This window comes from Microtus pennsylvanicus, chromosome 18, assembly GCF_037038515.1.
Source record: "Microtus pennsylvanicus isolate mMicPen1 chromosome 18, mMicPen1.hap1, whole genome shotgun sequence".
In the NCBI taxonomy this organism is placed as follows: domain Eukaryota; kingdom Metazoa; phylum Chordata; class Mammalia; order Rodentia; family Cricetidae; genus Microtus; species Microtus pennsylvanicus.
The window spans coordinates 30,367,530-30,393,539 of NC_134596.1; the positions used below are offsets into that span (position 1 = coordinate 30,367,530).

Consider the following 26,010-nt stretch of genomic DNA (forward strand, 5'->3'; position numbering starts at 1 on the left):
TCCCTCTCAGAAGCCTCCCTGAAATTGCTAGCTATGCTGCACTGACCTGTGCTGTATGGACTACTCCCAGAGCTGTCCTTAGCAGCAATCCTCAACCTGTGGGTTGCGACCCCTTTGTGGGGGTTGTATATCAGAATTCTGCTTATCAGGTATTTACACTAGGATTCATAATAGTAGCAAAATTACAGTTATGAAACAGCAATGGAGTCATTTTATGGTTGGGGGTCACCGCAACATGAGGAACAGTATTGGGGTGACACATTAGGAAGGTTGAGAACCACTGACTTAGAGGAAGGGACACGAATGTTTGTTCATCTACTGTGTCCGCGATCCAGCATCCTTCTTCTGTCTCTTTGAGGTGTTCGGTACCTTCTCTAGAACATGGCTAGCCTCTGGTTTTGATCTGCACACTTGGGTGTTTGGAACAGAAGTTACAGACTTGGCTCTGGACAGCATGTGGCATCGGGGCCCGTGTTTAGCAGCTGAGCTACTCTTCCCGCCCCTTCCTTCCACACATCTTCCTGTATTCCTGCCTTTCTCACCTGTCGTCCCCTTCCACGTTCCTCTCCCTTTTTGCTTCCTTTTACTGATAAATGTGAGCCCTATCAAAAGAGCCTACCAATATTGGCATTAAATACGTGCCAGGCACCCCCTCCCCTGGCCCACGGGGAATGCATTTCAACATCTGGCGGGTCCTAGAGCTGGAGCCAATGTCAAGCTCAGTACCTACTCAGTACATAGTTAGTACATACTCGGTACATACTCATACTTAGTAACCCTCGCCCCGTGTCAGTGTATGTATACCCATGATAAAGTTCAACTCATAGAGCGCACACCTGAAAAGTAATGGCAATCGGCAATAATGTAGAATAATTGCAGCAAGACATGGTTCTGAAAGTTACATGATTTTGGTATCTTTGTCTCTCCAAATATTGGTTCTTGGGATGACCTAGTTGCCACAAAGCGCACAAAGATGAGGTGGAGTTAATGACATAGGCATTGGTACAGCGCCGGGCTCCCACTGAAGGGTCTCTTGAAGCAGAGCATGGTGATACCACGATCGCCATTGATACCCAAGAGAGGGTGCTAACTGACTCGCGGGGACGGGGTGCACGTAGGGGGTGAGCTCTGGCAGAAGGGCTAGTCTTCTTGTGGGTGACAGAGTGCTCGGGACTCGGTGTCTATCATACTTCTCAGACTGACACAGTGTCAGTTCAACTTCGAGGTTATTTGCTTTCGGAATGTTGCTTTTAACATCTTCAGACTGAATTTGGCGAGAGGAATCTGAAGCCTCAGGACTGATCCGGGGGACTGGCTCCTGCACTGACCAGCTTACTGGGAGGAAAAAGAACTTGGTGTGTTTTTTATGGAGCAGCAGTGTCAAACAGGAGAGGGATTTGGTGTTTGTTTACCGTACAGGGGAGTATGGCAGTGTGGCAGTCTAAATAATACTAATTGGTGTTTCCCTTGGCTTGGCCCGGATAGTGCTGTTTACCTCAGATTTTCTGTAAGTGAACAGATGTCATCTAGTGACTTTTGTACAAATGTTGGCTTTCTTAGAGGTGAGCTAATTTTACTTCCTCGGCTACAAAAACATTGTTTCTCGCTCATAGACACGGCTTGCTTCTCGTTCACTTCCCCCCAATTCTCTAGAACAGCCTTTCTCAGCCTGTCGGTTGTGACCCCTGTGGGGCTTGAAAGACCCTTTCGCAGGGGTCACATGTCAGATATTTCCATCATGGTTCATAAAAGTAGCAAATTTGTAGATATGAAGTAGCAACAATAATAGCTTTACAGATGGGGTCGCCACCACGGGAGGAACATCAAAGGGTCACAGCATCAGAAAGGGTGAGAACCACTGCTCTACAGTCCGATGTCAGGTGGGCCGCTTGTTTCATGGTGGAGGAAGAATGCCTTCAAAACATACCTGATCTCTTCTGGAAGTGGATGAGTACCAGGATGCTCACTTGGAAATATTTGGAATTTGGTTACAGCCCGTATCTGACCATTTTGTGGTGGCCAAAAGCATCCACTCGGATTTGAGTGTAGTCTTTTTCTCTGGTGTCATCAGGGATTTCGAGTCCCCGCTGCTCACTGATGTATCCAAGTACCTGAAGTGTGGTGTGTGGCAGAGGCTCAAAGATGTTTGTTGAATGCGAACGTGAGCCGTTACCCATCTCGTCTTTTATAGTGTGCCTTTTCTGTGCGTCAGTTAAAAAACATCCCTTCTTAACTCGATGCCACCTGGTTCCTCAATGTTTCATCCTAAATGTCTAGTCTTTTCTTCTTCCCCAGCAGATTCATCCTGCACCCTGTGTAGCTTTGGTGAGAAGGAAATGGAGAGGCTTCCCGGCAGCCTCTGTTTCTTATTAAATAGTACTCAGACCTCTACCTCTGGGGCCTCGGGCTTTCTGCCTTTATTTAAAAAGTGCTAGAGATGATTTCCAATACCTCTCGGGGCTGCTGGAGCTGGGATGCATGTCTAGGTATGAGCTAGGATACTACGGGCTCTGATCACGGGTGCGTCCCCTCCCTCACCTCCCTCACAGTGAACCCTAGGAATAAGGAGGATGCCTCTTTTCTCTTGACTTCTCCGAGTACACATAGACACCCCACGATGGGCTCCCTCCAGCCTCTTCTCCCCTTCTCCCTCCCAGTCTGGGCTTCTGGCTGAGCCAGGCAGCAGATGCCTCTGTTTTACAACCTGCCAGGGACCTCTGAGTGGATGCAGGCTAGCTTTTGCGCAGCGACACTATTTCTTTTGAGCAAGCAGACACTTTCCTTTAGACCAGATTTGCCTTCAGGGCAGGCCAGCGACTGGTTTCCTCCCAGGTTTGTGATTGCCTCCCACCATTCCTCCCGTCTATAGTCGATTGCTCTGGTTCTCAGCTGTCACTAGTGGCTTGCTAGGCACAGGGCAGGTCTGCAGTGACCATCAGACATCATCTAGGTATAACTATGGAGTCGGGCGGTGGTGGCACACACCTTTAACCCCAGCACTCGGGAGGAAGAGGCAGGTGGATCTCTGTGAGTTAGAGGCCAGCCTGGTCTACAAGAGCTAGTTCCAGGACAGCTAGGACTGTTACACAGAGGGGAAAAAAAGATGTAATTATAATAACCCTGATTTACACTTGGCTAGCAGCTTCCCAAATGCAAGATGTTGAATGTTGTAAGCTGTATTCAGCGTCTTGGTCCAGCTGTGTGTTCTGGCGTCGTGGGATAACATAGTTGTTCAGGTCCACTGGGGGCTTGGGACGTTGTCATTTTCAGTCTGACTTGGTAGCGAGGCATAGTGGGATTGCCCCTCGGGCAGGGCATCTAAGCCAGGAGTTCCCAGTCACGTCTCATGAAGCCTCTTTCCTATCATTTGTTCGATCTCCGCATCGGTTACTTTTTAAAGTGTCTTTATTGTTTGAAAATTTCATACGTGCACATGGTGTGGTTTTGATCAAAATCTGCCCGTTTCCTCTCCTGCACTTCTTCCCCTACCCCCCACCCCTCCCCTATTCCCTCCCAGTTATTTTTAAACCCGCCGAGTTTTTCCACGGCTGCCATTAAATACATGACAAGTAACAGCTTGAGGGAGAAGAGGTTTATTTTGGCTCGTGCTTGGAGGAGAAAGTCAGTCATGGTGGGGAGGCTAGGCAGCGGGAGTAAATGCCGCCTGCTCACCGCTGGGTGCAGCAAGAAGCGGAGACAGGGGAGTCTGGCATTTGTTTGCAGACCTCTGTCTACAGGATGGTGCCTCTCACGTTCATGGTGGATCTTCTTTCGGTGAATCCTCTTGGGGAACAGCTTATCAACACACTCAGAGGAGCGCCACTAGTGGTCTATTATTTCTTGTGAATGGTGTGTACGTGTGCGTGCGCGTGTGTGGTCATGTATGTTTAAATATGTGGAGGCCAGGGCATTTTTCTCATCTACTCCCAACAATACTTCTTCTTCTTCTTCTTCTTCTTCTTCTTCTTCTTCTTCTTCTTCTTCTTCTTCTTCTTCTTCTTCTTCTTCTTCTTCTTCTTCTTCTTCTTCTTCGTTTTGAGACAAAGCCCCAGGGAACCTCCTGCCTCCGCCTCCCCAGTGCTAGAATTACAGGTACCTCCCCCGATGCCCAGCTTTTTCATGGGTACTGGGAATCAAACTCAGGTCTTCATGTTTGTGTGACAAACACTTTCCATACAAAGCCATTTTCCCACCCTCACACTCGAGTGTCTCAGTCTGATAAAACTGATGATCCAAATTAACTGTCAGTCTTGAACTCCAAACCTCAGCTTGGTAAGAGAGTATTGCAGACCCCCCTCCCTCTTAGATCCACGATATTCTTTTCTTCTGTAACTTCCAGGGAAGTAACCACCACCCCCGAGCCCCATAGAGCAGTGCTATTCAATACAAGATAGCACCACAGCCCACACATATAACCGTAAATGTTCTGGTAGCTGCGTTTAACAAGTTTAGGCAAACAGAAATCAAGGCCAGTTTTGGATTACATTGTCTCCGCTACATCCAAATGTTATTTTAACAAGCAATCAACATGAGAGCTCTCAATGATTTGTATGTTCTTGCTTTTTTGCATATTGCTTGGAAATCAAATGCTCATTGTATGCCCCGAGTTCATCTTAATAAAGATTGGTCACATTCTGAATACTTGATTGCCAGGTGTGCCTAGGGACTGCTCTGTGTGGCTGATTGGCAAGAGAGGGCATATTCATTTCCTTGTCTATTCCCCCCCAACTACTGAGACCACAGCCAACTGTTCTCTGCGTCCCCTTCTCAGTAGATGATGACCTCTGTAGAGAGTTAAAACTTTTTGACCGTGTTTTGATTGTGTAATCGTATTGCATGGTCTCATATGCTAGTTTCTCACTTGAAAATTCACTTGGGGAGGTGGTGGAACTCTAGTGGATTCTCACAGAGGCAAGCGGGACACGGTGGTTTGGTTTTGAGGCGTTATAGATGGGTCCTATTTCCTGTCCATTCTCTCTGATTCCTGTTTGGTTTGGAAGTGAGAAGTCTTAGCCACACCCTTTGCTCACCATGGGACTGCCCGACCATGCATTCCCCACTGTATGGGCTGTGCACTTAAAACCGTGAGACAAAGTGAACACTCGCTTCCTCAGGTTGCTTCTTGTGAGGTGTTTGGTTACAGCAATAAGCAAAGAAGCCTTGCGTGTTTATACTCAAGGGACCCTAGGAGCTTCTGGGCCAGGAACTGCACATCTAGGTCAGATGTCTCTCACAGGTTTGGTACCAGCAGAGGAGACAGAACCAGAGCAAGCAACCGCACTTAAGGAGAGTCCGCTACATCCCCAACATCCCTCTTATGCTAAAATAAAATGAGATTTTTTTGCAATGCAAATTCAGGGAAGGAGTTGAGGGAAATGCAGTGGGAAACCAGAGCAGGAAGTGGGAGGGAAGAGCTGAGAGACCTAGAGGACAGAGCAGGAGACCTAAGAGTTAAACTCTAGATCCACGGAAGGAGAAAGAGAAATGGAAGGAGGCGAGTGATGGAGGAAGGTCATTGGTTAAAATAAAAGAAACTGCTTGGCTTTCATTGGTTAGGAGATAGGTGGGAGGAGTAAACAGAACAAAACGCTGGGAGGAAGAGGAAGTGAGGTCAGACTCGACAGGTCTCCTCTCTGGAGCAGAGGCCTCAGAGAAACGCCATGCCCTGCTCCCGGGCAGACACACGCGATGAAGCTCCGACCCAGGATGGACTTAGGCTAGAATCTCCCCGGTAAGACCGGTGCTATACAGATGATAAGAAATGGGCTAGTCCAGGTGCGAGAGTTAGCCTAGAAGAGGCTAGGTAGAAATGAGCCAAGCAGTGATTAAATGAATACAGTGTCTGTGTAATTATTTCGGGGCATAAGCTAGCCGAGCCAGGCGGCTGGGGTGTTGGGGACGCAGCCCCGCCGCGCTCCTTATTACTACAGGCGAGGCCACTCATGAAAAAAGAGGGACCAGCAGAAAGTGGAGAAAGACTCACTGGGCTCGCTGGGTTGTGGGCGGGAATGGAGGGGTACACACTGAGATGTACACTTAGGTTGGATGTAGATGAGGAAGTTGGAAGACGATGAAGAACAGGTGGCTAGCCATATTATTTAAAATTCTGGGTTTGACAAAGCCTCATGAGACACATGAGCACACTTCAAAACCATGGCCACACATGTGAAAGGAAGCCACTCAGCAGGACCTCTCACGGGCTTGTCTGGTGTCCAGTGTATCAGGTAAATACCTTAAACTGGTGATTACAGATTTGCTTTAAAACTCCGGAAATAAACATAGCTTCCAGTAGAAAATCAGTTTAGATTGGTGGTGGGGTCTTCTTTCCCAGTTCTTGAGTCTAGATAATGGTGAAATCATTACACCCCGCCCTCTCTCTCTCTCTCTCTCTCTCTCTATCTATCTATCTATCTATATATATATATATATATAATATGTGAAATATTATATATTATCTACATGGAATTGATTTTGGTGCACAGATATAGAAAAAACCTGTGTTCACTTATTTCCCTCTGATTTTTTTTACCTATTGTATTAAAAAACTTATTTTGTTAATATTTATTTATTATGTATACAATATTCTTCCTGCGTGTATGCCTGAAGGCCAGAAGAGGGCACCAGACCTCATTACAGACGGTTGTGAGCCACCATGTGGTTGTTGGGAATTGAACTTAGGACCTTTGGAAGAGCAGGCAATGCTCTTAACCGCTGAGTCATCTCTCCAGCCCTAAAGAACTTATTGACTAATCTGCCATTCACCAGGAGGGCTTTGCTTATCTGATATTTAAGTATACACCTTATGTCTACAAACATATAATTCTAGCTAAAGTGGGTTTTACTATACATATGTAAATTGACAAGATAATTTATGTGATACAATGTTTAAAGGAAGGCAAAGGTCATCAGTTTTCTGTTCCTGGGGCAAAATAGTCTAGCAAAAGCAAGTTACGGGAAAAGAGTTGCTTTGGCTCCCAGGTCCAGAGCAGATAAAACTCGTCATGGTGGGGAAAACTTGACAGCAGGACAGCCAGGCCAGCCTGCCACGCTGCATCCGTAGTCTGCAAGCGGAAAGTGGACAGCGAGCAGGAAATGGGACCAGGCCATCAAATCTCAAATCCCGCTTCCCGTGACGTGACGTACTTCCTCCAGCCCGACTCCACCTCCACAGCCTCTAGGAGCGCGCCAAACAGCGCCATTGCCTGGGGACCAAGCGTCCAAACGCAGGAGCCTATGGGGAACACTGCAGAATCAAACCACAGCGTGACCATATACATTTGTGGAGCGCTCGGCTTGTACAGCCATACACGAGGCAGCCCCAGAAGCGTGATCTAATGCTCGTCATGTACCCGCCATGGGTCCTTAAGTGGAGTGTTTTCTTACCGCATCTTTCTCTGTTTGGAAGTAACCACAGCAAAAGGTAAAGGTTGCCTCATAATTCCTTTGCTTGTCATCAGAGTCTAGCCATTCGAGTGCGTTTATAATAACATCTTATTTGGTGTTATCCTGTTTTGGTTTCCATACACATGAAATCATACCGTATCAGCTCTGCTCAGTGTTGTGGTTTTAAGTTTTATCTCTAGTGACGTGTGAAGCTGAGCTCATTCACTTTTACCTTTCTGTTGTCCTCTGGGTTACGGATACTCCACAGCGCATGGATCCATCCTGCGGGTCCGTGGCTTGGCTTTGTATGGTTTGGTTCATTTGCTCCTAGGAGTGTGATTGATGTGTGGTTTTCATTCTTCTGTCATTTGTGTCTGGTTTTGTTAGCAAGATTTTGATAATGTGTACAAAGCTAGTAACTGGGTGTTCTTTACTTTTTACTCTGCTCTAAAGGATTTTTTAAGTTGGGAATTGTTTATGTTTCGAAGGCTTTGTGGTGCTCACTCTGAAATCCTTGTGACTTTTTTTTCCTTTATGGGAAGAATGTTAAATATCCCTCCCTCCCTCCCTTCTTTCCTTCTTCCCTTCCTTCTTTACTTCCTCCCTCCCTCCCTCCTTCTTTCCTTCTTCCCTTCCTTCTTTACTTCCTCCCTCCCTCCCTCCCTCCCTCCCTCCTTCTTTCCTTCTTCCCTTCCTTCTTTACTTTCTCCCTCCCTTCCTTCTTTACTTTCTCCCTCCCTCCCTCTCTTCCTGGTCAGTTTTTATTTGCAGTTTCCCCCAGTATGTCATATAAAGTGGGATAATATTTTTCATACCCTGTGTCCTGAGATATTATTTCATCATGACTAATTTTCCTCTGTCAGTTGTTGGTGCCATGAATTCACCCCTGAGTATTACTGGTCCCTTTGCTGATTCCCCTGCCTCTGTCACTCATCCCTCCTTCCGTCTATAATCATGTCACTTTTTAATGCCCTCCCCCAGTCTTCTGAAGGAGAACATGGATTTCATGCCCTGCTGTCCACTCCCCGTCAGGATCCTGATGGTTTGCCATGCCCTCCTCTTTCCACTCCTCTTATACCCGGTGCTCCAGCTGTGCAGGGCTGTGCTCCACTTCATCCAGCTTGCTCTGTTTTCTCCAGCCTTCCACCTTTGCTCATGCTTTTGAGAGGGTTCTGTTTCTCCATTTGCTCTCTGCCTTTCAGGGTGATTTCTGCTTATCCTTTACATCCCTCCTTGGTGGCCACCGCCTCTGTGACACCCTCGTGTGCGGCTGAACTGCCCTGTCTTTTCCTCTACAGTACGGCTGGTATCACGTGACTTGGTAATCTCCTGTTAGCTTGACTCTCAGTGCGTACTCCAACCCAGATGGTGAGCAGCCGGAGAACATGGCGTGCGATACTTGCTCTCACGGATAACACAGCATCTGCCATGGAAAGTCCTCGGTGCATGCTTGCATTAACTCGCAAATTAAAAACTTGCTTTTGGAACCCTAGGATCTCAATAAGCATAGCACTGATCATCTGCGAGGCCCCCTTGGCTGGCGGAGCTCTCCCACGTGGATTACAGCGGCACAGCAACTGTGGGAAGCTGAATGGCTTTCAGTCCATTTACCAAATGAGAAGTCCGAGGTCTTAAGAGGATGTAGGATTTTTCAAAATGTGCAAGCTGCCTCCTCAGGAACACAACGCCGTCCTGGATGCAGTGAGGGCAAGCAACCCAAGAGCTCTTCGAGCTTGCCTTCTTGTCTAGAAGTTAACTTTCTACTTCCCGTCGTTGACCCCAGTGTGACTGCATCTCAGGCCCTTTGACCCAGGGAGGATCTTTATTTGTTTCTCACCTGGGCCTGATTTTGATGGAAAAAAAAATGCAGTAACTCATGACAAAAGCACCAGAGGCGTTCTTTATAGTTTGTTTGGTTTTTCTTCAGTGGTTTAAAAAAAGTTGGCAACAATATTACTTTAGTAATTAAAAAGCATAGTAAATAAACATTACTCCACCTGCATCTTCTGGCCTGCCTGGGATGCTGTTGAGTCTGCCTGGCTTTGTTTAGTGAGGTTGGAAAAAGTCCTGGGGCTGTGTGTACAGATCCAGAGGCTCACTTTCTTGTGGAGGTGGCTTGGCCTCGCAGGCTACTCTGGCCCTCTGTGGACCTGAATTTCTGTCACTCATTGCAACAGGTGTCTACTATCTCCACGTGGGACTAGTTTAGGAGTGTGATTTCCCATATATCTGGACCACAGACTTCAGTGAACGCAGTGTTTACTACTTGGGCTTCAAAACTAAGGGACAGTTTCACGTCAAAACAAATACATCACAGTAGGATTCTGTTTCAGAGACCCAAAATAAATTTAATTACATTTTTCAGAAATTAAAAATTATACTTTAAAAGTATGCCAGTTTAAATCCAGAGATGTGTATTACCTCTAACATATAATTTGATCAAGGACAATAGTTAGCATGCCCCCCCCTTTTTTTGTTAAACAGAATGTATAATGTTATAACATAGTGTCCTTTTAACCAAGGACGTAGTACATTGCTGATTTAGAGCGCCGGTGTGCCTTTCCGGCCACTGGGCTACAAAAAGCGGATATTTGTATCTTGTTACGAAAGCATCACCTTTTATCTTCAGGAAGTTCTATATCTTTGATGCTAAGCTTTAAGATTTTGAGGTTCGTGGAACTTGGAGCGTTGTCGTTTATACCTGGAGCACAGACACCCCAAGTCTAAATCGTTATCTGCCGGGCCGTCTTGCTTGCTTAAGAATGCTCTGAAAGGTCTGAGCATCCAGTTTTGGCTGCTCCTCTGCACACTTCCTGCCTTGAAAACTTAGAAAAACAAACCAGTGTATGGTGAACACAAGCGACTTTTAGAGTGTGGGCAAACAGCCGGTTTCCGTCTTGTCTTTCTTTCGGGAGACTTGCTTCACTTTGAAAGCTCGCATGGTTTCAGCCCCACAGACGTGTTGTTTCCTGAAAGCAACACAGCTGTAGGGCTGAGGAAAGGCCTAGAATAAATATGTCTATGTCCCCAGTGGGTTTCTGGATGTTGTCAGGTTGGGAGGTGTCTCATTGCCAAAGAGAACAGCTACAATGCTTTTATTCCCTTTGCTACTGATTAACAGATTCATGCGTGAGGGTTATATGAGGGTTGTGTGCACGTTTGCATGCCACTCAGTAACGTCACCTCGCTGCCAGCAAAGAGCACCATGTGTGGGTGATTACTGATTGGCACGTCTTACATGCACACGCTGTGATTGTGTCATGAGGGCGTGGCCAGTGCCAGGCCGTGGTTCTCCAGACAGAGGAACGGCAGGTGTGGTCCACCACAGAAGGCAGAAGGCAGAGGAGCAGGAAGCTAAACCTGGCCAGGCTGTCCTGATGCCAGGGAGCTACGTGGGCCACAGAGCAAAGGGCTCCTGGTGCTGTCGGTAGAGCAGACTACAAAGCTTATTGCTGGTGGAAACCTCGCCAGGTTCCAGCCTAGAGACACTGGGATCCCCAAGGAAAAGGGCAAGATACTCCTATTAGTTTAGAGACTCAGACAAGAAGGCGATTCCCTAGGGACTTCCCACCTACTTGGCATTGACCACCCCATGTTCAACTGCCATTGGCATTCTGTCCCCACCCCTTCCTTTCCTGTATGACCTCACCTGCAATTGGCTTCTCTGGTTACTTCCTGCTCTGCCGGCTTAGACTCTGAACTCTTTAGGACTTGATTCCTGTCTGTTTTGTTGACTGCCTAAATGTCAGTGTTAGAAACACCGCTGGATACATGGAAGACACAGGATGAACGTCTGTTTACTTATGTCTTTTTGTGACGCAAAGTCTCGTCCTATAGTTGATGCTGGCCTCAGGCTCATCCCCCTGTCTCAGCTTCCCAATGGCTGGAATCGCAGGTGTGAGGCACCATATGAAGTTATAATGAACGTGTATTGATTGAGTGATGTAACAGACCTTATGGACCTCCAGGTTTACTTGCATACTCCTTCCTTTTGGAGCTTCTTATCACTTTGCTAAAATAAAATAGTTATTCGTCCTTCACCTAAAAGGTCAATATGCCTTGCCTCTGCCGGAGAGATGATTGTGGGGAAATACAAGTTTCACTTCAGGGTCAAAGCGCAGATTCCAAGACGAAGAACAAGCATTTTCTCTCGGCATGGAACTCATGTTGGGCCTACATATGGCTCTTCCTCAGTTCAGCAGTTCACCCTTCCTTCCAGGGTGCATAGAGCGGTCTCGCTTCACACATCCCTCCCCCCAGGGCCTGCCGTGTGGTCTCTCTTTACATGGCGTTCCAGTCAGGGTCTGTACAGCGGTCCCCCTTCACCCAGCCATCCTGCCAGAGCTTGGAGAGTGTTGTCCCTTCACACAGCATTCCTGTCAGGGCCTGGAGAGTCTCCTTCATCACAGGCACAGAATTCCTGCTCAGATCCATGCAGGATCTCACCTCAGCACAGAATTCTGGTCTCTTGTCAGGGTGTTGCAGTCATTCCAGGGCTAGAATGAAGGGGACCCCTGGTCCTCCCACTCCTGCACAGGACTCTCCCCAAGTCGTTTTCTCCCCCCACCCACATTCCTTTTTCCACTGACTTCCTTGGCAGGGGTTTTTGTCTCCCTCTCTTGGGCAGTGGGGCCAGAAAGGGTAAGACTAGAAAGAGGAAGAGCGGAACCAGGGCTTTAGGTGTCCGGGTATCACACCTCAGGTATTTCTTCAGTCAGGGAGCCCTGCTCGTTCTGTTCAGTTTCCTGAGGTGTTTTAAGGCAGACTCAGTTCCTTGTGACATTTTTTAAGCTGCAGCTGTTTCTGAAAGGGTCCGCTTACTTCAAGGGCTTGAAGAATGGACTCTTCTTTAAGCTTGTGGGGGGCAGAACCCAGAAAAAGAGGATGAGGATTGTATATTGGCAGGGTAACAGATGAGTCTTAGAGCCTCCTGTAGGAGAGGGAGCATGCAGACAAGGGACACACGGGGCTCCATGCTGGGCTTCAGCAGCTTGGGTTGGTTTCTGGGAAAGAACTCCATTATCAGAGGAGCCCGTATGATGCCTGATGCTGAGCACTGGAGTCTCGGAGAGGTCGAGGGTAAGAAGATGCCATTTTCAACTTTTTTTTTCTTTCAGGAAACTGAAAGGCACAACGTGTTTCAGCAAGATCTTTTTATTGACTGCTCAGAGCTCTGCCGATGAAGGATGTGTGTGTGTGTGTGTGTGTGTGAGAGAGAGAGAGACAGAGACAGAGATAGAGACAGAAACGGACAGAGACACAGAGAGAGAGACAGAGAGGGGCAGCTAGGGAGAAAGGGAGGGAGAGAGATATGGACACAGTGAACTTCATTTAGATCTAAATTACAATTTGCTAGAGTCTTAACGTGACTTATTTACATTTCTAGAACCTTCTCTCTGGAACACCTGCCTGGCCCTTCCCTACCTGCTTTGCTACTCACACTTCTTAAAAACACGTGACCTAGAAAGAAGATCAAGTGTAAACCTAGTATTTTAGCTGAAGCTGTACCTAGCTGTTGTTTAAGATGCCAGGCTTTGCTTGCTCTCTATCAGGGGATGTGGTTCCTTGGTCGTAAACAGAGATGCGTGATACTAAATTCCTAATTAATTTTTGTATTTGAGACAGGGTTTTGCTACGTAACTCAGGAAGGCCTCAAACTCAGATCCCCCTGCCTCAGCTTCTCAAGGGCTAGGGTGAGGCGTGTGTCACCATGCCTGGTCCTGGAGTTAATTTGTAAAACAAGAAAAAAAAATCATAAAAAAATGTGAGACCATCCTTCTGTCAGGCTCCACGCCCCAACCTTTGCCAGAGCAAATGTGTTTTATATTTCATCAGGATGTTTCGGAACCAAATACTTAAATGTCTCAGAATGATGAAATCCTCCTTAAAAACCAAAATTATCTGGAAAGTTTCTTTTTTAACCTTCATTTCAGGTTCAAGAAACAAAATGCATATTGTGGTTTCTGGAAGAAAGATGTGTGGGACTGAGTTTTCATACTGTTAGTCACTTGAATTTTTCCTTCTGGGTCCTAAAAGGGACAAACCTTAAAATGGGACTCTACCATGTGCCATCCTGGCCAGGAGGCTCAAGGGCCAGAGGGCCCCAGAGAGTGGTCCTTGCTGACCTGATGCTGGCCAAGAGTCTGAGATTCTCAGAGAGTGGTCCTTGCTGACCTGATGCTGGCCGAGAGTCTGAGATTCTCAGAGAGTGGTCCTTGCTGACCTGATGCTGGCCGAGAGTCTGGGATTCTCAGAGAGTGGTCCTTGCTGACCTGATGCTGGCCGAGAGTCCGAGATTCTCAGAGAGTGGTCCTTGCTGACCTGATGCTTGCCGAGAGTCTGGGATTCTCAGAGAGTGGTCCTTGCTGACCTGATGCTGGCCAAGAGTCTGAGATTCTCAGAGAGTGGTCCTTGCTGACCTGATGCTGGCCGAGAGTCTGAGATTCTCAGAGAGTGGTCCTTGCTGGCTTGATGTTGGCTGAGAGTCCGAGAGGCTCTCTGTTGTCCCTGTACCTATCTGCTTTTGTGGCGTGCCATCATTTCGGGAGACTCCACCTGCAGGAGTGTCCCCTCCATCCAGAAGACTAAGTCTCCCCTGCAGAGTGTGGCTGCCCTGGTTAGAACTGGCCCACTGTTCCTGACAGCAACTTTGGAAGACCTCCTCAGCTCCCTGGCATCACGGGTAGAGCTTAGCAGTCTTGGCTCAGGCTTTGTCTTCTTGGCATTTAGCCTTTGCTCCAATCATTCTCAGGAATGATGGAATCTCTGTTCTTCCATTGAGCATCATACCCCCACCCCCCGTTTATCACGAGATATGAGTACTGGATGATCTATTTCTTGATTCTCTGATGACCATCACAGAGCCTCTCCCAGGGTTGATTCTTCACGGGCCTGGAGACAGGCAAAGGTCCAGGCTTCAGCCTGTGCCTGCTCAGCTTGTGTCTCGGTGACAAGGACGTGGATGGAGCCCGCGCCTTGCCTTTGGGCGGAAGTGAAACAAGGAGAAAGCGATGCATGAATGGGGACGGAGCTGGGATTCAAAACAGTCCTGACAGGCTGGGCTGACGAGCCAGATGGAAAGGGGACGTGAACAACAGGAAGCTGGACAGTCCCGTCTCAGCCCAGAATGCAAGGACGTGGTTTACCGTGGTTCAACAGCAGCCCATGGGAAAAGACTTGGGGCCTCAACTGACCACAGCTCTGTAAGTTAGTGATGTGGTGCTTGGCTGAGCTCACACTCCAGAGAGAGATGAGTATCCCACCTACAGGGCTCAGACTGAGCCAGCAATGTTCAAATCGGCCTGCTGAATTTCAGTGGCAAGTCACACTATGTTCCCGTTAACTGCTGACTGCTTGATTTTAGAGGTACCTCAGGTCTTGTTTTATGTGATAGGAATACCCTTTTCTCTTCCATAGTGCTCTCTTCTTAGGACAGCATCCTGAAAGACAGAAAATAAGAATCCACCCAGCGTGATTTTTTTCCTACCCTGCTCGTCAGTCAACACAATATTGTAGGCATAAAAAGCAAGGAGGTGTAAATACTAGACACCAGTTCTCCAGCAGGCACTGGCTGGGTGTTCTTCTCTTCATTCCGGAGCTGTCTCTCCGAAGGTAACATCAGAGCCACGAGGTTAAGGGTGCAGCCTTACAAAACTGTTCTCTCCAAGTTCAGATCTGATACTGGTGACAAAGTCACATGTCCATGTTGGCAGTGAGCCAGACTCCCTCTAACAGAACCCTCCTTGGGTTTGCTAACTGGATGGAGTGGCTCATGGAACTCTGGGAAATACCTCCCTTATAGTTACCGATCTCTTTTGTTTTTAATCAAGACTTCAGAGTCAAGCTTGATGGCACATGAATGTAATCCTAACACTGGGATTCTGGGGTACAGGCAGGAGGATCACCCCCAAGTTTGAGGCTAGCCTGATCTAGAAAGCAAGTTCTGGGCCAGCTGGAGCTACAACATGAGGACCTGTCTCAAACAAACAAGTCACGTAAACAAAATACACGAGAAAGAATACAATTACGGATACAAGTGAACAGTCGGAGGAGGAGAAAGGGGAGAAGTCAGAGATGGTCCTAAGGGCAAAGAGACGTGGGCTCCAACTCAGTAGCCCCCTGAGCCTCGACCTGAGTTTTTTAATGGAGATTTTATTATATAGTTATTATATAGTTTTATTATATAGTTAATGGTGTCTCTGATGTCAACTGTAGCTTCAATTTCTCCCCATTCCTCAGTGGCTGGAATGAGATGGAAGCTTCAATCATCTTACCACATGTCTGGTTCCAACCAGCTCGGTCCTAGTGAGGGATTCTATTGGTGTGACGAAACACCATGACCAACAGCTAGTTGGGGAGGAAACGGTTTATTTGGCTTCCACTTGAACATTGTTCATTTAGTGAAGGAAGTCAGAATAGGATCCCTGAGGCAGGAGCTGATGCAGAGGCCATGGAGGGGAGCTGCTTTCTGGCTTGCTTGCCCATGGCTTGCTCAGCCTACTTTCATATACAATGGACCGACAACCCAGGGAGGGCACTACACACTGTGGCTGTGCCCTCCCCTAAGTGAGAAAATGCCTTACAGCTGGACCTCAAAGAAGCATTTCCTCTCATGGCTGCCTGTGTCAAGTTAACACACAAAGCCATCAATACAAGCTTCTGCTTGACATTTTCCAAGAGCCCCCCTAGAGTGGGGGGCATCAGAAGATGTGCCTTCTGTTACCCCAGAATTTACAATAGTCTTAGGAATCTTGTGTTAGAAACTGTGGTTAGAGACCAAATATATATCCTATCACAGTTTTTACAGCATTCCAAGCCCATCATGGTCCTTTCCAGGGTATGAGCGGAGGCGTTGGCAGCGGCCATCTAGTTCTTGTTGGGCTGTATGTATTTCCTCCTGTGAGAATTACAACCTTCAGCTGGGTTGGGGGTGGGGAACCCAGCTGTATCCCCAAGTCTCACATCCACAGTCCCCGGAGCTCATCTGGATTCCTCCTGCATCTGTCCCTGGTGACTCAGCAGCTGTGGACAGTGGCTGGTGTGGATGATGCATCTTGGCAGCGCCTTTCCCTGGCCCTGGCTCTACGCCCTGGGAAGCTCTCACACTTCCTATCTGGCCCTCTCTCCCTGGCCTGGCCTCCAGCTCTTGCTACTTGGATGTCCTGACCTCTTTGGTCTCCTCGTCCCATAAGAAGCCACATGCTTAGAGTTTCCCTGACAGTTAAGTAGTCACCTCCCTTCTGGGTGGAAATGTCAGAGGCACGGGCCTTCCGAAGCCATGAGAGGACCAGACCATCTTTCCTGAGACCTTGTCACACACAGGCTGAGACACAGCTCAACTGGTGCAGGATGCTGAGCGATCTGCTTTTGGATCTAGGGGCAGACACAGAGGAGCTGCTTTCCGAGCGCACAAAACCCATCTTCCTGGCTGTCATCACGATGTGAATGACAATATGCCCTTATCTCTTTTGGAACAACCTTAGAGAATGTGTTGTAATCTTTTCTTCGTTTAAAAAGCAAGATGTCTCTATCTGATATTTCAGTAGCTCAGTTTTTGTTTATGAAATCAGTCTGAGCTCAAGCAACAATGGCCAGGGAGGAAGCAGGGTAGAAAAGAGGTGATGTTCCCTTCGGTACTGGAGGCTTTTTGTTACTTGTTAAATGGTGATGCTTTTTAGGAGACCCAAGGCAAGAATATTCTTGAATTTCTGATCCTCCTGCCTTCCCCTCCCGAGTGCCAGGATTACAGATGTTAACCTCTGAACGTGGTTCATTTGGTGCTGGGGATCAAACCCAAGGTTTATGCAAACCAGGCACCATTTTACCAACAGAACTCAATCTCCAGTCCCTGATTCCGCTGCACTATGGGAAGGTGACCCCTGGGGCAACAGAGCCGTCAGGAGTGCTTTTTCTCCCGCCGTTCTGTTGCAGAAAGCAGTTTCCAGGGGGGTAATCCCTGTGATCTCCTCCTCTGTTTTATCCTCACTCCTCCCCAAGCAGGGCGAGTGGGCCCAGTCCGGGTGTGCGCAATCATCATTCCACGCGTGTTACCTGGATAAGACTGCGCAATCATCGTTCCACGCGTGTTACCTGGATAAGACTGAGTACGAGGCATGTCATTTCCTTTGCCAAATCCCTCCTTGGCTCAATCAAGGCAGAGATTCAAGAAAACATTTCACACGCTTCGGCCACTCTTGACTGGCTCTGCCGGTGTGTGCTGGGTACTACGATGGGCGTGGATCCAGGCCCGTCTTATCTGAGGGATATTGCACAGCAGAAGTCTTAACTGTTGAAGACCCCAACCATTGGTGCTTCAGATCAATGAGCTGCATGCAAATGTGTGAGTTTCCCGAGGAACGAATGGAGCCTTAAACTTGTGAGCAAATCAGCCTAGGAAAGCGGTTTATTTAAACATGGGTCTTTATGAAAACATGCAAAGTATTGTGATAAAAGAAACAGAAGCTTCAAAGGAAATATGGTCAAATAACAAAATTCGCCATTATGGGTTGCAGGGATTGTGGGTGACTTTTCATTGTCTTTGGTAGCCGTCTGCATTTTCTAAAAATTCCTGTCATGAACACACATCTTGTTTGCAGTGTGGGGAAAAACTGCCCCATCTTTCACATTGAAGAGAAAAAGGCAGAATAAAGGAAGGCAAGAAAGAAGGAAGGAGTGAAAGGATGAAAGAGAATGAATTTGAGGGGGTTAGAGAGATGGAGCAGCATTAAGAGCTCTTGCTGTTCTCCTAGGGACCAGAGTCCAGCCCCCAGCTCCATGTCAGTGACAGGGCTGACAAACCCCGCTCCAGGGGATCTGACGCCCCCTTCTGGCCCTTTGAGGCACTTACCTACACGTGGCGTAACAGACAGGTTCTGGTACTCCACATAGGTACTCCATAGTACCTACATAGGTACATAGTGCACATTCACACAGTCAGGCATGGGGCACCTGTATGAGAGTGGCATCCATTCATACAGATAAACAGGAGGCATGTGCATAAATAAAAATAAAACACACTTGCCTTTAAAGGAAAAGAAAGTCCTAAAATAATGGATTTGCAATCATAAAACTTGAACAAGTAATTGTTTTGTGTCTCTATTGCTGGAAGGTGGAGCACAGAGTGGGAGGAGGGAGAAAGGGGCCATGTGTGCCCGTTTGGGATATCCTGGTCTAAAGTGTCCCAGCACTGATGTCTGATGCGCCTCACCTTGCTCCTTGCTCAGAGGCCGGTTCTCTCTTCTTGGTAGGAGAGGATTTGTAGTGGGATCCTTTTGGACTCTGCCTCTTAGAGGATCCTTCCCGGTGTCTTATTTGTGACCAAGTGACCTTGCCTTTCAGGCCACAGCAGAGAAGTCTCCTGGAGCCTACTTCCTTCCTGAGTTTGCACTGTCTCCTCAGGGAAGCTTCCTTGAAGACACCACGGGGGAGCAGTTCCTCACGTATCGCTATGATGACCAGGTAAGGCCTCTGCAGAAAGACCCGTCACGGCCTTTCCTCTACCCCAGAAATGCTGGCGAAGGGCTAGGGAGAGGCTCTGTGTGGACGAGTGGCTGTGTGAGCAGAAGAACTCGCGTTCAGGTCAACAGTGTCTGCGTGAAAAGCCGTGTGAAGTTACGGGTGCCTGCAAGCCCAGTGCAGGACGGTCCAATCAGTGAGGCTTGTTGGCTCGCAGCCGCGAAGGTATAACCTGAGCTCCAGATTCAGCGGGAGACTGTCTCAAGGGAACAGGGTAGAAAGTGATGGAGACAGGCGGCCAGTTTCCTCTGGCCTGCACAGGAGCACAGGTGCACACATAGATGCACATAGCACACACAGCATCTGCCTGATACAGCAGTGTGTTCCTCGGGGCACCACTAACACAACAGACCCTCGACATCCTGTTGGGGTCTGAGGCTGCTGGCCGCAGTGACTTCCTGATCTGTGTGCGCTTCAGCTCTGCCAGGAACACTGGCTCAGAAGAGATGCTATGGCTGTACTAAATTTACTCTCCTAGAGAGAATGATCTGTGGATTCTGACTAGCATGGACTGGCTTCTTCGCCCTCTGAGCCTTCACTTCACTTCTCATGGGGGTCTCTGTGAGCACCACAGCCAGCAGAGTAACCACCCGGGTGAGGCAAGACGCATGCCTGTTTTGGTTCAAGCTCCTAGGGTCTGGCACCAGGCAGTTTGTTTCAGGCATATTTAAGATAGTACAATTTGGAAGACAGTTTCCTGGTGTGACACAGTGCCCTTTGCACAAGGAGGCCATAATCACACTGAGATGCTTCTCAACATGCATGTTACTTCTTCCATGAAGATGGGTTCTAAAAAAGAGAGATAGGGTACATTTGTTATCCTAAGAGCCCAGGGGAAGATCAGGTGTTACATAGGTCATACAGATAACGTAGAGGTCGTGGGGTCTATTAGCCATCTCCAGTCCTGGTTGTGGGAGTTTGGGAGAACCCCTGGCCATACAGATAATGCAAATGTCACCTGGACTATCAGGCATCTCTTGTCCAGCCTGTAGAAGCATGTTATGGCCTGGGGTTACAGATAGCACAGATCACTGGACTGTTAGCCACTCTCATTCCCAGCCTTCTGGACGGAAAACAAGTTATGCATCTCTCCGTTGAAGAGACAGTCCTGCAGGTTTTACCATTCCTGGTTTCTCGAGTGCTTACCTGTGAGCTCGTGGACCTCTGTTCTCCCTACAAATTCTTTCAGGAGCACCAGCACCTGAATGTGTGCAGTGTGTGTGTGTGTGTATTATGTGAAATCGCTTCACAAAGGTTAACCAGAGAATTGAACCATGCTTGGCTATGTTGTGTAAACTGTGCGCTTAGAGCCATGACTCTCTTTCAGTCTCAGTCTGCAGCGTTGGCAGGTAAGAGTAGACAGTTCTTTGGGATCATCTTCAAGTTGTGACCTACAATGCCAGCTCTACACAATGTAGAGATTAGTAGATGAATACCAGAATTCCAGGGACAGTGGCAGAAAACAGTGAGTGGAGATTTAAACCCACAAGGGACCTGGGTAGCTCTGGCTACCTAGAGGCCCAAGTAGAGATGAAGGACTGGTCACCATCACCAACCATGTCGTGGCACACAGTGGCGTGGGGGAGGATGGCTGATACTTTGGGACCAGCTGTCTTGTCTATGTGGTCAAAGGCCAGCACCTAGGTCAACATCCCTCAGGAGGAGCAACTCTTGACGGACTTAATCTATTGACATGGGTTTGTGTGATATGCAACTATTGGAACAGGATCAGTTCGAGAGCTGGCTGGACCTGCACTGGGCTGTTGGTTAGAATGGGAACTGAGGTCTCACCTAGCTTGACAGACTAATAATATAAATGACAGCCTGGAGCAGAGGGGACAGGCAGATAGGGAAGCCCACTGCCCAGGACTCTATATCCCCGAATCCTTGGGGCTGTTATGGAACTACCTACCCTTGGTGGCCTTTGTTCTACACCAGGGTGAGGAATGAGGGGCAGGGCTGTGACACAGCAGACTGTCTGCTGATACCGAGCTTCACAGATCCCTGGGGTTTGTGAGACAAGACCAAAGTTTTTAGTTGAAAAGTTCAACAAGCAATCGCTTCCCCAAGGTCCCCGAAACAATATGTTTGTGGGACCTGAGCAGAGCGGGGTTAATTATGGGTTCATATTGCTAGCCCCAGCCACCTGGGGCTGGTCCCAGGTAAGACCCAAATAGCATTAAGCTGCCTTCTGCCTTTCTATCCTACGGGTCATTAGAAGGACTCTAACGCCTAGCTCCTTCTTAGCCAGAAATCAATGCTCCATCAGTTTGCAAATGAGAGCTTCAGAGAAACCACGCGAGAAACAGTAAAGAATAAAGCAGGGTGTCTGGAGTAAGTAGCTATGGATTTTATAATTAAATCGTCTCTAATGCTTTCTCCAAGTTTTGTAGATACATTGCCTGTAACAAAACAACCATATAAAAGCTAGGGAAAAAAGAGGGAAGCTAGCCTCTGTCATTTTTTTTAAATGTTCCAAAGCAGGTCCTGACAGTGGGTGCACTGTGGAGATTTTACTGCAGGACCCATTGTTCCAGAAAGCAGACTGTCTGCTGATACTGAGCTTCACAGATCCCTGGGGTTTGGTGAGACAAGAACAAAGTTTTTAGCACCTAAAACTTCTTCTTCTTCTTCTTCTTTTTTTTTTTTGGTTTTTCGAGACAGGGTTTCTCTGTGGTTTTCGAGCCTGTCCTAGAACTAACTCCTGTAGACCAGGCTGGTCTCGAACTCACAGAGATCCGCCTGCCTCTGCCTCCCAAGTGCTGGGATTAAAGGCGTGCGCCACCACCACCCGGCTCTAAAACTTCTTTATGTTGCTTCCATGCTATGCTTCTCTGAAGGGAAAGGGGCAAGATCAAAAACAACAAGCCAATCATCTCATCCACCCTCCTCCCCTAAAAACGAGGAAGGCAGGCGTATCCTCCGAATGGATGTCAAGGTTTAATCCTGGGTCCAGTCAGCCCATCCGCAGCACGCATGCTCTCTCCTCTTCCCTCTGAACATTCAGGTTGCACTGTGATATCCTAGAGCTTCCCACGGACTATGGGAAAGGTGGCACCATCAAACACGGCCAACCTCCCAGTACACAAACGCAAACCCTTGTCTTGTGACTGCAAGAGCAAACATTAAGATTGATTAGGAGGAACGTTCTGGAGCTGGTCTGATTTAGGTTCACGTTTGAGTATCATTTTGGCCATTTTACCTGTGTGACTTTGGGCACATTGCTTCTCTGCCTATTGGTTTGTCCTCATTGGGTGGAAACATTGGTGACAGCTCTTTGACTGCCTGAGTACTTCAAGGTGACCATGTACGCATTTCTCCTTGCCCATGTGAGCATCCTGTTTTAACAATCATTACTGCCGGTCATATGAAGGACAAACATGTAATTCATAGACTCTCAGATAAGCTCCCTCTGAAGGAAAAGATAGAAGCGTATGTTCTCACATCAGAAGATTCCCATATAACATTTTAAATTTAACCTTCCTGGGGCTGGATCTATAACTCATCGGTTAGGGCATTGCTGCTCTTGCAGAGGACCTGAGTTCAATTCTCAGCATCCATAGGTGATGAGGCACAACCACCATCTACTGCAGCTCCAGGAGGTCAGTGCTCTCTTCTGACCCCCAGAGGCACCTGCACCTGCACTGTGCCTACAATGCCCCCCATAACTGAACATGCAGATAAATCTTAAATTAACTTTTATTGAGGCATAACCTCACATGGCAAAAGGAAGACGTATCGGACTCTAGAACTTGATGGGGTTTTTAGTACTTTTTTTTTCACCTGTAAGACAACTACCAAGAGGAAGAAATAGAGCATTTAGCTCCATAAGGGGTCCCCAAATTCTTTTCTAATCAACATCCACCATCCAAGAACGTCCAATGCGTCTGACTTCTGTCCTTGGTATAGGCTGGCTTTGCCTACTTTTCACTTTGCTTTTATGTGGGTAGACTATATGGCATGTACTCCTTGGTGTTTGGGTTCTTCCACTCCTCAGGTTTCTGAGAGCTTTGACCAAGGCTTTGGATTCAGTCTCACCCAAGGTTTAGTGTCTGGCCATCGCTTGGAGCACTGTAACAGACTGTCTCAGATGAGACGAACAGCCACTCTCTGCGTGGCGCTCCAGCACTGCTCCTGCACGGGAATTCCCAGACAGCTCCTAAATGTTCTCCAGGGCAGTCAGCACAAGGATTCCATACCTGGGGAAAGGGCAGGCCAGTGCTTGTTGTGTAACAGATCCAAAGAGGTGTGGTGTCCATGGCTGTTATCCAGGACAGCTCTGTACTGCCAGGTGGCGTGGGTACCTACCCGCCACGTATGGATGTTTGTGCTAGAGGCAGCTCGCTCTCACCTCTGAAGCTGGAATGACAGACAGCGTGTGCAAAGGAGGCTGCCATATGGACCGTAACGTGGTTGTGGCAGAGGTGGGTTCGCGAGGTTCCTCCTCGCTGCCAAACACTCATTTGATAAAGTAGGAAGCAGGTGGTAGGTGTGTGGATGTCGGCTTTCTTGGACAACTCCCACGGGACTCTTGGAAGTGTTTCTATCCTGGGCCCATTTTCACGACGACCTTCAGGTCACTTTCCAAAATGTCTTCTGGATTAGGTGCCTGGAAAACTAATAACCCGTAGGCCCTTAAGGCACAGCTGTGATGTAGGCTGTGTTTCATGAGCCACATAAAAGCCGCATTGTGGTTTATTCGGGAGTAGAAGCAGCTCCTAGGGAGAGGACAGCCTGAAGCTAGCCGGCTGCCCACTGCGTGGCAGGCAGGACCAGAGCCACGCAGCCTTCATGTTGTTTCCGTCTAATGAGCTTGTAATCTAACAGGGATTTGACATCTGCAGACCTCAGATCCTTCCACTGTTTTCCAAAGCAGAGCGAGAGGGGTTCACGATCTTCCCTCCTCCCGCTGTAAAAAAGTCCAGTCTTGAAACCACAAATAGCATAGCCTCCCAGCTGCCCTGTGAACTGGTTCATTCTGATTACTGAGGCCATCCAGTCAGCAGAGCGAGGGACTGCTACCTGGAGAATTAGGGAGTTTGCACAGCTGGTGGAGACCAGACCCGACACCTTATTCCACAAGTCAGGGAAGCAGGGACTCTTCTTCCCTGCAAATGTGCAAATGACTCAGTCAAGGACATCCAGATGGCTTCTTGCAAATTGAAGATCAGTGCCCTCCACGTGGCAGCCCCTGCCATCCCAGACTACCTCCCGCTGCTATCTCAGATTGCCCAAGAACATTCGCTCCTTTCCGGACCTTTATCCCACTGTTATGGTCAGGGAGAGCTTTGGGGGTCAAAGGAATCCGCAGAGAATGCTTTGATATTCACGGATTGCTTTATGGATTCAGACTCAACAACTTCAGGAATTTGGGGTTAGCCAGGAGATTCTTAATAAGCTTTATCACCCCTCCCTGGTTTGAATAGGAACCACAGTGTTTTCAAAGTCAAATGCAGACAGGCCTGCCTTCCCATTGTGTCTGGCATCTTCGGAGTGAAAACCCTTGGACACTTGGATGTGTAAGACTTTAAGACAATCCTTGTAGTAATATGGACGGCGGCGGGGCTGGGTCCCCAATACCCCAGCCGCCTGCCCGGCTCGGCTTCGGCTAGCTTATGGCCCGAAATAATTACACAGACACTGTATTCATTTAAACACTGCTTTGGCCCTTAGCTCTAGCCCTTACTGGCTAATTCTCACATATTAATTTAGCCCATTTCTAATCATCTGTGTAGCGCCCCTAGGTGCGCTTACCGGGAAGATTCTAGCCTAAGTCCATCCTGGGTCGGAGCTTCATAGCGTGCGTCTTCCCTGGAGCAGGTAGCATGGCGTCTTCCCTGGAGCAGGTAGCATGGCGTCTCTCTTGCGTCTGCTCCGGAGAGGAGAGCTGTGGAGTCTGACCTCACTTCCTCTTCCTCCCAGTGTTCTGTTCTGTCTACTCCTCCCACCTATCTTCTAACCAATGAAATGGGCCGAGGCAGTTCCTTTATTGCTTAGCCAATGAAATCAACAGATTGATATATGACACTCCCACATCAAATCCTGAAGCCATTTTTGACAATTCTGAATCCTCTCAGCCTCTGTGCCATAGTGCTTCCCCTCCTCCCCTGGGAACCAAGGACCTAACAGCTACATGTACTCAGTTCCTGAACATTTACCCATATACGTATGTTTTGGTTTGGTCCCCTGGGAAATGGGGTCAAAATGACCTCTTACCTCATCTGATCTGGCAACAGCTCTCCAGTCAATTATTGGTAATAGCCCTTTCGAATAAGCCAATCAGAATAGTCAAAGAACAACCCCACTTGCTTCTGTGGCCCCTTTAAAAGTAGACTGTACCAGCTATTCGAGGTCCCTCGGCTTCCTGTGCTGGGGGACCCTGTCATGACAGAATTAATAAAATCCTCATGCTTTTGCATCTGCTGTGGTGTATGAGATGGTCTCTGGGGGCGACTCCTTCTCGGTGTTTGGACGCCAGAGTCCAACAGATGTAGTAAGAATATATGGTACATGAAGAAAGTCCTTGTCTGGGATGATGGCTGTGATGTTTGCGGCCGGAATAGTCTTACCAGCCAGTCTCCAAGGGAAATGCTTTTGCCATTCCTGGCGGTGTTTTTTTTTGTTTTTTGTTTTTTTTTCCAAAACAGGATTTCTCTGTAGCTTTGGTGCCCGTCCTGGAACTAGCTCTTGTAGACCAGGCTGGCCTCGAACTCCAAGAGATCCGCCTGCCTCTGCCTCCCGAGTGCTGGGATTAAAGGCGTGTGCCACCACCGCCCGGCTCTGGTGGTGGTTTTGGAGTTTCACTCATTGAAGACTGTTCAGTGACCACGGCTCCATGTGGGTTCCCTGTATTGGTCTTCAGACCTTCATCCACCTACAGTTGTGGTTAAGGAGTAGCTCCAGGCCTCCTTCTGAAAAAAGGGGATGATGAGGTCTTGTTCCATGCATACTTCACCTTGATTCACTGGAGACCAGAACGTGGGGCATCATGGTGGACACTGGTCCCCAAGTCTGTAGCAGGTTCTGCGCTTCTCCGTGAAAGGCTGCTTATTTATTTAAATGGTTATGAAGTAGTTTTGTGCACAAGTAATTTCTATTTTTTTTTGATCGTTT

General features: G+C 48.0%; 1 protein-coding gene across 3 annotated transcripts in view; it reads left to right on the forward strand.

Moving 5' to 3' along the window:
• Positions 1-26,010, forward strand: part of Adamtsl3 (ADAMTS like 3) — a 226,320-nt gene that overhangs the window by 18,668 nt on the left and 181,642 nt on the right. For all 3 annotated transcript variants that reach the window (XM_075952699.1, XM_075952698.1, XM_075952700.1), the window contains exon 3: positions 18,721-18,840. In XM_075952699.1, coding sequence (XP_075808814.1) covers positions 18,721-18,840 — 120 coding nt within the window. The remainder of the gene's footprint in view (positions 1-18,720; positions 18,841-26,010) is intronic.